The sequence below is a fragment of the Rhinoraja longicauda genome, chromosome 2 (assembly GCF_053455715.1).
Source record: "Rhinoraja longicauda isolate Sanriku21f chromosome 2, sRhiLon1.1, whole genome shotgun sequence".
In the NCBI taxonomy this organism is placed as follows: domain Eukaryota; kingdom Metazoa; phylum Chordata; class Chondrichthyes; order Rajiformes; family Arhynchobatidae; genus Rhinoraja; species Rhinoraja longicauda.
The window spans coordinates 7751831-7764811 of record NC_135954.1 but is presented as its reverse complement, the minus strand read 5'-3'; the positions used below and the strand labels follow the sequence as shown (position 1 = coordinate 7764811).

At 50.7% G+C, this 12981-nt stretch overlaps 1 protein-coding gene across 1 annotated transcript in view; it reads right to left on the bottom strand.

The window, feature by feature from the left end:
• Nucleotides 1–12975, bottom strand: part of LOC144602019 (N-acetyllactosaminide beta-1,6-N-acetylglucosaminyl-transferase-like) — a 79794-nt gene extending 66819 nt beyond the window's left edge. The window contains 2 exon segments of the mRNA XM_078414698.1: nucleotides 12494–12662; nucleotides 12664–12975. Of these exon segments, the coding sequence (XP_078270824.1) occupies nucleotides 12494–12662; nucleotides 12664–12945 (451 nt within the window). The 5' untranslated portion in view covers nucleotides 12946–12975.
• Between the last annotated feature and the right edge of the window lie 6 nt (nucleotides 12976–12981).

The window sequence follows — 12981 nt, the reverse complement described above, 5'->3', positions numbered from 1 at the left end:
CAGAAACGCATAGGTTTGTGGGCTTCGGTAAAAAGTGTAAATTGTCCCTAGTGTGTAAGAGTTTAGTGTAAATTGTCCCTAGTGTGTAAGACTTTAGTTTACTTGAGAGATACAACACGGAAACAGGTCCTTCAGCCCACCGAGTCCACACCGACCAGCGATGCCCGCACACTAACACAAGCCTACACACACGAGGGACAATTTACACTGATACCAAGTACACAAACCCAAGCCAATTAACCTTCAAACCTACACTCCTCACAGACAGCACCCATAATCGGGATCGAACCCGGGTCTCTGGCGCTGTAAGGAAGCAACTCCACTGTGCCTCCCCTAAAGATAGTGCTAGTGTACGGGGTAAACGCTGGTCGGCGTGGACTCGAATGTATCTCTAATGTTCAAAGTAAATCTAACCGTCTGGACTTGCATACAGTGGCAAAGTAGTGCTTCAATTTCCAGACCGAGAATTATGAGGCCTGGGCTTATCATTTACAGACCCAAGTTCAAATGCCAGCAGAAAAGCCGTGAAATTTCATTTCAGTTAGTGTCTGGAAGTTGGAGAGGAACAGCGTTGGTAACAATTATTGCGAAAACTGCCAGCTGGTCATAATTGAGGACGAGTCGCACCCTGGCCACTCCCTCTTCTCCCATCAGGCAAAAGGTGCAGAAGTGTGAGAGTGCACATGTCCAGATTTAGGGACAGATTCGTGGACTAGCACGCAACAAACGTTTTTCACTGTACCTCGATACGCGTGACAATAAACTCAACTCAACATCTCGAGAACATGGACAGGTGATGTCTTGGGTGCGGACCCTGATTCCAATTTATATATCTGAAGAAGTTGTTCCGACCCCTAACGTCACCTATTCCTTTGCTCCAGAGGTGCTGCCTGACCCACTGAGTTACCCCAACCTTTTGTGTCTGCCTTCGGTTGAAACCAGCATCGGCTGTTCCTTCTCACACAAGAAAGATATAAATAATCACTCAAAACATGGCACCATCTGGGACTATGTACTCAGTTTGACTACATTCCACTCACCACCCTGAACTGGGCAACAATGGACACCATCCAGAAAATGGTGACAGGTGTCACCTGTTTACAAACCTAGCTTATACCAACAGCACCACCTTAAACAGTGACCACTACCACCCAAGATAAGAACAGCATTCACATGAAAACACCATTACGCACAGATTCATAAGTGATAGGAGCAGAATTAGGTCATTCAAAATTATTAAAATTATTAAGGGTTTGGACAGGCTAGATGCAGGAAAAATGTTCCCGATGTCGGGGGGAGTCCAGAACCAGGGGTCACAGTTTAAGAATAAGGGGGTAGGCCATTTAGGACTGAGATGAGGAAAAACTTCTTCACCCAGAGAGTTGTGGAATTCTCTGCCACAGAAGGCAGTGGAGGCCAATTCACTGGATGTTTTCGAGAGAGAGAGTACAGCTCTTAGGGCTAACGGAATCAAGGGATATGAGGAGAAAGCAGGAACGGGGTACTGATTCTGGATGATCACCCATGATCATATTGAATGGTGGTGCTGGCTCGAAGGGCCGAATGGCCTACTCCTGCACCCATTTTCTATGTTTCTATCAAGTCTACTCCGCTATTCAATCATGGTTGATCTATCTCTCCCTCCTAACCCCATTCTCCTGCCTTCTCCCCATAACCTCCAACACCCATACTAATCAAGAATTTATCTATCTATCTATCTATCTATCTATCTATCTATCTATCTATCTATCTATCTATCGCCAATAGGTGCAGAAGTAGGCCATTCGGCCCTTCGAGCCAGAACCACCATTCAATGTGATCATGGCTGACCATTCTCTATCAGTACCCCGTTCCTGCCTTCTCCCCATGCCCCCTGACTCCGCTATCCTTAAGAGCTCTATCTAGTTCTCTTTTGAATCGATCTATCTATCTCTGCCTTAAAAATATCCATTGACGGCACCCAATGAATTCCACATTCATCTCTACAATCCTGGCGGAATTGGAAAATATATTGCTATTCCTTCATCCTTACTGGATCCATATCACGGAAACAACCCATTTAGCAATATGGGAGGTTTTCTCAGGTAAAATATCAAGATCTGACCCGACCAAAACCAATGTGTAGGAAGGAATTGCAAATGCTTGTTTCTACCGAAGATAGACACAAAGTGCTGGAGTAACTCCGCGGGTCAGGCAACATCTGTGGAGAAAAGGATTAGGTGACGTTTAGGGTCGTAACCCTTCATCCGACTCGAATTGTCACCTATCCATGTTCTCCAGAGATGCTGCCTGACCCGTGGAGTTACTCCAGCAATTTGTGTCTATCTCCAAACACAACCATTACACATAGAAACATAGGAAAATAGGTGCAGGAGTAGACCATTCAGCCCTTCGAGCCTGCACCGCCATTCAATATGATCATGGCTGATCATCTAAAATCAGTACCCCGCTCCTGCTTTTCCCCCAACATCCCTTGGTTCCTTTAGCCCTAAGAGCTAAATCTAACGCTCTGTTGAAAACATCCAGTGAATTGGCCTCCACTGCCTTCTGTGGCAGAGAATTCCACAGAGAATTATACCGCTCTGGTCAGACGCTCAACTCTACCCACTGCTGCACTGGGATGGATCACAAATGCCAAGCTTTGCCAGTGGAACAGTGCAGCACAAGAACAGGCCATTCAGCCCACAGTGGTCCGTGCCGACCATAATGCCAACTGTTATCTGTCTACACATAATTCGGACTCCTCCATTCTCTGCATATCTGCTTGCCTGTTCAAAAGTCACTTCAATGTCACATGGTGCATGACCCGCTGAGTTACCCCAGCATTGTGTGTCTTCCCTTGCTAAAGCAGCAACTCCATTTCCTTGTTTTCAGGGCAAGACACTGAGTGCTGGAGTGACTCCACTGAGTTACGGCAGTTCCATGTGTCGAAAAGAACAGGGCAGTCATCGAGTCATACAGTGTGGAAAAAGGCCCCTTCGGCCCAACTTGCCCACCCCCACCAACATGTCCCAGCTACAGCAGTGCATTCCAGACACTCACCACCCTCTGTGCAAAGAGACTTGACCCGCACATTGTACACAAGGTTAGATGAAGGCTGTGGCTCGTCAGGTGTGACCACAGCGAATAATAGACAATAGACAATAGGTGCAGGAGTAGGCCATTCAGCCCTTCGAGCCAGCACCGCCATTCAATGCGATCATGACTGATCACTCTCAATCAGTACCCCGTTCCTGCCTTCTCCCCATACCCCCTCACTCCGCTATCCTTAAGAGCTCTATCCAGCTCTCTCTTGAAAGCATTCAACGAACTGGCCTCCACTGCCTTCTGAGGCAGAGAATTCCACACCTTCACCACTCTCTGACTGAAAAAGTTCTTCCTCATCTCCGTTCTAAATGGCCTACCCCTTATTCTTAAACTGTGGCCCCTTGTTCTGGACTCCCCCAACATTGGGAACATGTTTCCTGCCTCTAATGTGTCCAATCCCCTAATTATCTTATATGTTTCAATAAGATCCCCCCTCATCCTTCTAAATTCCAGTGTATACAAGCCCAATCGCTCCAGCCTTTCAACATACGACAGTCCCGCCATTCCAGGAATTAACCTAGTGAACCTACGCTGCACGCCCTCCATAGCAAGAATATCCTTCCTCAAATTTGGAGACCAAAACTGCACACAGTACTCCAGGTGCGGTCTCACCAGGTGCGGTACAACTGTAGAAGGACCTCTTTGCTCCTATACTCAACTCCTCTTGTTATGATCACTCGAGATGGATGACCTAAAACTGTTCCTCATATTTAAAGGACAGAATTTCAACAGCACCATACAGGGCTGGCTCGGCAGTAGAGTTGCTGCCTTACAGCGCCGGAGACCCGGGTTCCATCCTTACCACGGGTGCTGTCTGCACGGAGTTTGTACGTTCTCTCTGTGACCGCGTGGGTTTTCTCTGGGTGCTCCAGTTTCCCCCCACACTCCAAAGGTTTGTCGGTTAAATGGCTTCTGTAAAAATGGTAAATTGTCGCTAGTGTGTGTTGGATATTGCCCGTGTACGGGGATAGCAGGTCGGCGCGGAGCGGGTGGGCCAAAGGGCCTGTTTCCGCGCTGTATCTCTAAAGTCTAAACATCTGAAGCAGGGTCCTGACCCGAAACGTCACCCATTCGTTCCCTCCAGAGATGCTGTCTGTCCAGCTGAGTTACTCCAGCTTTTTGTGTCTATCCCTGTACTTTTCTTAAGCTTGTACACTATGGAAAAAGACTCTCTCTCAGAGGATCAACAACCAAGGCTAATAAAATTACTCACTCCAAAGCCTTCTGTCATCTTGCCTCGGAACACTGAAATTCTTTCCACAAATCCATCCAACTTACTCACCGCTTTTCAAACCGTTATCCAAACATACGCCACCACCTCCGATAAAAGCTCTCTCTTTCCTTCTCTGTATTTATGTTGACTCACATTATCCAGAGCAGTATGAGACATTGAGCCATGTTGTGCTACCAGAGCAAATGCAACAGTACAGCTGAGTTTAGTTTAGAGACACAGCGCGGAAACAGGCCCTTCAGCCCACTGAGTCTGCGCAGACCAGCGATCCCCACACTGTCACTATCCTACACACACACACACACACACACACACACACACACACACACACACACGGGACAATTGACAATTTTACCAAGCCAATTAACCTACCAACCTGTACGTCTTTGGAGGAAACCAGAGCATCCGGGGAAAACCCACGCAGGTCACGCAACTAAGCAGCCTCCGGATCTGGTCTCTTCACAGTAGAAGTCGTTCAGTAATCTTATTTTTATTTTATATTTCATATTTTTTCATATTTCAGATACAGTGCGGAAACAGGCCTTTTCGGCCCACCAAGTCCGCGCCGCCCAGCGATCCCCGCACATTAACACTATCCTACACACACTAGGGACAATTTGTTTTACATTTACCCAGTCAATTAACCTACACACTCTTTGGAGTGTGGGAGGAAACCGAAGATCTCGGAGAAAACCCACGCAGGTCACGGGGAGAACGTACAAACTCTGTACAGACGGCGCCCGTAGTCAGGATCGAACCTGAGTCTCTGGCGCTGTAAGACAGCATTCGCTGTAAAGCAGCAACTCTACCGTTGCGCCACCATGCCGTACTGTTATTGAAACAGTACATGCAGAGCTGAAGGGGAGACTTGACTTTTGCATCAGCAGTCTAGGACCAAATGTCAAAATCTCAAAATAAGAGTTCATAGGAGACTGACTCCGTACAGTCAGTACCCCTAGTCGGGATCGAACCTGGGTCTTTGGCGCTGTAAGACAGCATCTCTACCCCTGCGCCACTGTGCCGCCCCGACAGTTCTAAAGGTTGTGCAGTTACGTTTAGTTTGGAGATACAAGTTGGAAACAGGCCCTTCGGCCCACCGAGTCCATGCCAACCATCGATCACCCGTTCACACTGGTTCGATGTTATCCCACTTTCGTATCCTACACACGAAGGGCAATTTACAGAAGGCAATTAACCCTCCAATCCAACGTCTTTGGAGTGTGGGAGGTAACCGGAGCTCCCGCAGAAAACCCATGCAGTCACAGGGAGAACATGTAAACTCCACACAGACTCCTCAACTACCCCCTCTGACAGCTCCTTCTAAATATCCACCACACTCTGCGTTGAAAGGTTACTTCTCAGGTTCTTATTAAACCGTTCCCGTCATCTTAAACTTACGTCCCGTGGTTCTTGATTCCCCGACTCTGGGTAAAAGACTACATCCACCCTACCTATTCAGCTCTGGGTTAAAAACAAATCTAATCTCAGGCTTGAAATATAAACCTCTTGACTCTTGATTAACAAGGGTGTCAGGGGTTATGGGGAGAAGGCAGGAGAATGGGGTTGAGAGGGGGGAGAGATAGATCAGCCATGATTGAATGGCGGAGTTAGGGTTGCCAACTTTCTCACTCCCAAATAAGGGACAAAAGGTGATGTCACCGCCCCACGTGGCCTCACCCAGCCAGCGGTCACGTGCTCCCGCTCCACCTATGGCGGCCGCCCGGGCCGGAAGGCGGGTTGCTACGTAACCTCCGTTAGGCGGCGCCTGGGCCTCTGGACCGATTCTGTCTGGGCCTACAGTGTCAGGGCCCACAGCCGTATGGGACAAACCAATTTAGCCCAATATACGGGATGTCCCAGCTAACATGGGACAGTTGGCAACCCTAGGCGGAGTAGACTTGACAGGCCGATCTAATTCTGGTCTAAAAATGGTCTAATTCTGCTCCTATATCCTATGAACTCTTATTTTGAGATTTTGACATTTGGTCCTAGACTGCTGAAGCAAACGTCAAGTCTCCCATTCAGCTCTGCGTGTACTGTTTCAATAAGATTACTGAACGACCTCTAATGTGAAGAGACCAGATCCGGAGGCTGCTTAGTTTCTCCGAGTCATTCTTCCTTCCTCTTCCCACAACACCCTGAAACATCATGTGTTCTCCAGGGATGCTGCATGACCCGCTGAGTTACCCTAGCATTGTGTGTCTTCCCTTGCTAAAGCAGCAACTCCATTTCCTTGTTTTCAGGGCATGACACTGAGTGCTGGAGTGACTCCACTGAGTTACTGCAGTTCCATGTGTCGAAAAGAACAGGGTAGTCATCGAGTCATACAGTGTGGGAAAAGGCCCCTTCGGCCCAACTTGCCCACCCCCATCAACATGTCCCAGCTACACTAGTCCCACCTGCCTGCGTGTGGCCCATATCCCTCTAAACCTGTCCTATCTATGTACCTAACATCGCTGCTGGACAACGACTCCCACCCCATGCAGGACACTGTCACTGCACTGAATAGCTCCTTCAGTGACAGACTCCTTCACCCCAAGTAGGTGAAGGAGAGATATAGGAGGTCCTTCCTTCCCGCTGCTGTGAGACTGCACAACCAGCACTGCTCCCAGCAGACGAGTCAACAGTAACACCTAAGAACACACAGAAAACTGATGACAATTTATATATCTTTTATTTATTTTGTAATGAATGATCTCTTGCTATCCACTTTGCTGCTGTAAAAACTGTAAATTTCCCCGTTGTGGGACGAATAAAGGAATATATTATTATTACCTGTCTATAAATGTCTATTAAACGTTGCAATACTACCTGCCTCAACAAAACCTCCTCCGGCAGCTCGTTCCATACACCCACCACCCTGCGTCGGAAAAACATACCCCTCTTCCCTCCCCCCCTCACCTTAAACCTATGTCCTCTGCAGATCTCCCAACATTTAATTTTGCAAACTCATAATTTTGATGTCCAAAATTCTGAATTTTACATCAAAATTCATGATATGGCACGTAATGCAACTTTTCAGCAAAACAAAAGTATGCACGACAAATGAGCATACGCTACATTCATGTGTGAAAAACAGTGATTATTTCCAACAGTCTGTAGGTCTTGGACTACATGTACAATGTCAGGCCTGTCATGAGTATACTCTGCTATTTATAGAAAGGTTATTGAACAAAAATACTTTTCATAACACAAAGAAAAAATTGTTTTGTTTTTGTTTTTTCCATTTTGCTTTTTCCTTACACATCCCAATTCTCTTGGTACTAAATAAAAGACCAATGGTCATAAAATGTATGACTAAGTTATGAAGAAAGAGTTTCATTTAAATTAAGTGGAATTCTCTGCCTCAGAAGGCAGTGGAGGCCAATTCTCTGAATGCATTCAAGAGAGAGCGAGATAGAGCTCTTAACGATAGCAGAGTCAGGGGGGTATGGGGAGAAGGCAGGAACGGGGTACTGATTGAGAATGATCAGCCATGATCACATTGAATGGCGGTGCTGGCTCGAAGGGCCGAATGGCCTCCTCCTGCACCTATTGTCTATTGTCTAAAACTGCACATACCTAATTTCATTGAAGACAGACTTGCTCCAGTGGTCTTCAACAGCAAATCACAACAGTCCATGTCCCCCCTGCGCTCCTACTACCCTCCCCTCCCACTCTCCTCCCCCCCCTTCTCCCCATTTCCACCCTCCCCTCCCCTCCCCCCTCCTCCACCCCCCTCCCCCTCCCTTCCACTCCCCCACCCCTACTCCCCTCGCCCCAACCCCAACACCCCCCCCCCATCCCTTCTCAACATCAACGGGCCTCACGCTATGAAGCGAGACCCGGCCCGGTGAGGCCCAGCGAGCGGCGGGGCGAGGCCGGGCGAACGGCGAGACACGTGTTTTTACCGAAATACGCGAAATGAAATCTAAATGGCGGAAATGAAACAAGAAAGCGGAAACTTTCCGCCAAATTCGGAAGGGTTTGGAGGCCAGCCTCTGGTTCTAGATTCCCCCATTCTGGGCAAGAGACTCTGTGCGTCTATCCGACCTATTACTCCCATTCCTAAAGGAAAATAATTTTACGGGCTACACAGAAACAGAGGGGAATGGGATTAACTGGAATTGCTTTACGGAGAGCCTCAAAGGCTCTGTAATCCTTTGATGATAAAAAAAAATGCTCTAACGCCACAGCTTGCAATGGCTTAGGTCCAATGCTAACAATCAACAAAGCTGGAGCTGCACCTGACGAACAGCAGACCCAACCTTTCAGATTATCAGTCCGCTGTGCCTGGAGATGTCAATGTTACAAACAGCTACCATTAAGCTGTTGTCACCAAAAACCTCAACAAAACATCTCTGTGTATCACAGATATTATCAGCAGACAGAGACAGGTTGGCACCTGGTTCATTCAGACAGCTGTGGAGGCCAGGTCAGTGGATCATTTTTAAGGCAGAGATAGATAGCAGGTTGGCTGGACGGCAGATGACAGAGAGTGGCAATAAAGGGGGCTTTTCCTGCTTGGCTGCCAGTGACTAGCGGAGTTCCGCAGGGCTCGGTGCTGGGGCCGCTGCTCGTCACTTTGTACATTAATGATTTGGACGAGGGGATCGAAGGCTTTGTGGCCAGGTTTGCGGATGATATGAAAATCGGTGGAAGGGCAGGTAGTGTAGAGAAAGCAGGGACTCTGCAGAAGGACTTGGACAGGTTGGGAGAGTGGGCAGAGAAGTGGCAGATGGAATATAGTGTGGCAAAGTGTGGAGCCATGCATTTTGGTAGTAGGAATAATGGGGTAGACTATTTTCTAAATGGGGAGAAAATCCAGAAATCGGAGGTGCAAAGGGACTTGGGAGTGATGGTGCAGGATTCCCAAAAAAGTTAATCTGCAAGTCAAATCAGTAGTAAAGAAAGCAAACTCACTGCTAGCATTTATTTCAAGATGACTTGTTTACAAAAACAGGGATGTAATGCTGAGGCTCTAGAAGGTGCTGGTAAGGCCACATTTGGAATATTGTGAGCAACTTTGGGCACTATATTTTAGGAAGGATGTGCTGGCTCTAAAGAGGGCCCAGAGGAGGTTTACAAGAATGATCCCAGGAATGAGTGGGTTAACCTATGATGAGCGTTTGTCGGCACTGGGCCTGTACTCACTGGAGTTTAGAAGAATGAGGGGAGACTTCATTGAAACATACAGAATAGTGAAAGGCTTGGATAGAGTGGATGTGGAGAGGATGTTTCCACTAGTGGTAGAGTCTAGGATTGGAGGTCACAGCCTCAGAATTAAAGGACGTTCCTTTAGGAAGGTGAGGAGAAATGTCTTTAGTCAGAGGGTGGTGAATCTGTGGAAATCTTTGCCACAGAAGGCTGTGGAGGCCAAGTCAGTGGATATTTTTAAGGCAGTGATAAATAGATTTTCGATTAGTACAGGTGTCAGAAGTTATGGGGAGAAGGCAGGAGAATGGGACTAGGAGGGAGAGATAGATCAGCCATGATTGAATGGCGGAGTAGACTTGATGGGCCGAATGGCCTAATTGAGAACACAGCTTAGGAACACAGTTTCTGTTTCTCACATCAAGGGTCTGAAGAAGGATCTCGACCCAAAACGTCACCCATTCCATCTCACCAGAGATGCTGCCTGACCCGCTGAGTTACTCCAGCAGTTTGTGTCTATCAAGGAAACCCTGCCTTCGGTTTCACCACGTGTGTGTCTCTGACCTGGTTTATGACACCATTTCTCTTTAACACGAGCAAAAATGCCTGCGGTTGAAATGTTAATCAGAACGGAAGAGGATTTATTTTTGACATTCACAGCAAGAAATGCAAGCCAAGGTCAATGGGGGGGGGGGGGGTGAGGAGAGGGGGGAGGATAGGGGGAAGGGAGGGAGAGGGATGGAGATGGGGAAAGGAGAGGGATGGGGGGGAGGGGAGGGATGGGGGAGGGAAGGAGAGGGGGAGGGAAGGAGAGGGGAGGGAAGGAGAGAGGGAGGGAGAGGGGGAGGGAAGGAGAGAGGGAGGGAGAGGGGGAGGGAAGGAGAGGGGGAAGGGAGAGGGGGAGAGGATAGGGGGAAGGGAGGGAGGGGGATGGAGAAGTGGAAAGGAGAGGGATGGGGAGGGAAGGGAAGGGGGAGGGAAGGGAAGGGGGAGGGAAGGAGAGGGGGAAGGGAGGAATAGAGGGAGAAGGGAGGAGAGGGGGTAGGGAGGGAGGAGGGAGGGAGACGGGGAGGTGAAGGGGAAGAGAGGGAGAGGAGAGAGGGGGAAGGGAGGGGTGGTGAATATTAACACTGCCACCCCCCCACCAACTGTAAACAATTGCTGTTAATTATTTCTCGAAAGGAAAGCATTTGGATGACTTTAAATGATTAATTTGCGCGCATTTGAACTTTGAAACAATCTTTCAGGAGGCGGGGAGAGAAACAAATCTAAAAACGAAAGAATTCTGGAGAAAAAATGCAAATCAGTTGGGAAGTGCGGAGGGAGAGAGAGAGAAAGGGAGAGAGAGAAAGGGAGAGAAAGAGAAAGGGGGAAAGAGAAAGGGGGAAAGAGAAAGGGAGAGAGAGAAAGGGGGAGAAAGAAAGAGAGGGACAAAGAAAGAGAGGGAGAAAGAAAGAGAGGGAGAAAGAAAGGGACAAAGAAAAAGGGGGAGAAAGAGAGGGAGAAAGGGAAAGGGAGAGAGGGGGAGAGAGAGAGGGGGGGAGGGAAAGAGGGAGGGAGGGAAAGAGGGAGGGACGGAAAGAGGGAGGGAGGGAAAGAGGGAGGGAGGGAAAGAGGGAGGGAGGGAAAGAGGGAGGGAGGGAAAGAGGGAGGGAGGGAAAGAGGGAGGGAGGGAAAGAGGGAGGGAGGGAAAGAGGGAGGGAGGGAAAGAGGGAGAGAGAGATTGTGTGCAGTGTTCATGTGGGTTTGGCGAAGCTTCAGTTTCGTTTGAGATACAGCGCGGTAACAGGCCCTTCGGCCCACCGACTCAGTGCCGCCCAGCGATCCCCGCACACTAACACTATCCTACACACACCAGGGACGTCTTTGGGGGTGTGGGAGGAAACCGGAGCACCCGGAGAAACCCCACGCAGGGTCACAGGGACTCAGGATCACCGTTGAGGGTGGAAGCCGGGTCCCTGGCCCAGCGAGGCAGCAACTCCACCGCTGTATCGATACATTGAGAAGGAGATCGCCAAGCACATCTGCGCGCTGTTGGAGTGAGTTGAGACCTGCTGTCGGATACGAAACGATGCAGCCGTCTCACCTGGGGAAGGGGTGGGGAGGGGAGGGGGAGGTTAGGGTAGGTGAGGGAAAGGAGGGGGAAAGGGAGGTGAAGGAGAAGGGGAAGGAGAGGAGAGGGAAAGGAGGGGAGAAGGGGGGATGGTTAGGGGAGGAGGGGGAAGGAGAGGGGAGAGGAGAATGGGAGGAAAGGGGGATGGTTAGGGGAGGGAAGGGGGATGAGGAGGGAAGAAGGTGGGGGAGGGGAGGAGAAGGGAAAGAGAGGGGGGAATGTTAGGGGAAGGAGAGGTGCAGAAGAAGGGGAAAGAGAGGGGGGAGGTTAGGGTAGGAGAAGGGAGGAGAGGGGGGAAGGAGAGGAGGAGGAGGGGGGAGGTAAGGGGAGGAAGGTTAGGGACAGGAGAGGTGAAGGAGAAGGGAAAGAGAGGGGGATGGTTAGGGAATAGAAGGGAGGAGAGGGGGAAGAAGGGGAGGAGAGGGGGAAGAAGGGGAGGAGAGAGGGGGAAGGGGAGGAGAGAGGGGGAAGGGGAGGAGAGGGAAAGGGGAGGAGAGGGGAAGGAGAGGGGGAAGGGGAAGGTAGGGATAGAAGGGGGGAGATGGGGAAGGTTAGGGGAGGAAGGTTAGGGGAGGAGAGGGGGACAAGGGGGAGGAGAGGGGGGGACAAGGGGGAGGAGAGGGGGGGACGAGGGGGGGACAAGGGGGAGGAGAGGGGGGGGACAAGGGGGAGGAGAGGGGGGGGACAAGGGGGAGGAGAGGGGGGGACAAGGGGGAGGAGAGGGGGGGGGACAAGGGGGAGGAGAGGGGGGGACAAGGGGAGGAGAGGGGGGGGGACAAGGGGGAGGAGAGGGGGGGACAAGGGGGAGGAGAGGGGGGGGACAAGGGGGAGGAGAGGGGGGGACAAGGGGGAGGAGAGGGGGGGACAAGGGGGAGGAGAGGGGGGGACAAGGGGGAGAGGAGAGGACATGGGGGGGGGAAGGGGCTTACCTGAAATGCGGTTTAAAGTCACCCAGTAGTGCTCGTCGGGGCTGTAGGTGTCCCTGGACCACTGGAGCAGGTCCTTGGCCCTCTGGTCCCGCAGCACAAACTCCACGAACTCCCTGGTCAGGGCGTAGTAAGCGGAGCCGAAGTAGAGCCGGAGTCCGTGTGGGACCCCCCGGCGCCTTCATGGTGGCCGTCTTCACCACGTACGACTGTGCGGGCGAGATGTACTCGCGGTGGACGTGAGTGGTCCTGTGCTTGATGTGGTCGGGCTGCAGGATGCCCGGGGTGATGTTCTTGCCCTGCCAGCGGCCCTTGAGCAGCAGCACCAGCTCCAGGTTGGTCTTCAGGGGGTAGTCCTGGCCGCACAGGTTGAGCACGTACCTCCAGGGGACGGCGGGGCCACCCGGGGCAGGGCCACCCGGGCCCGGGCCGGGTGAGGCGGACAGGTCCCTCATGCAGTTGAGGTCGGCCTGCAGGCGGGAGAACCCCCC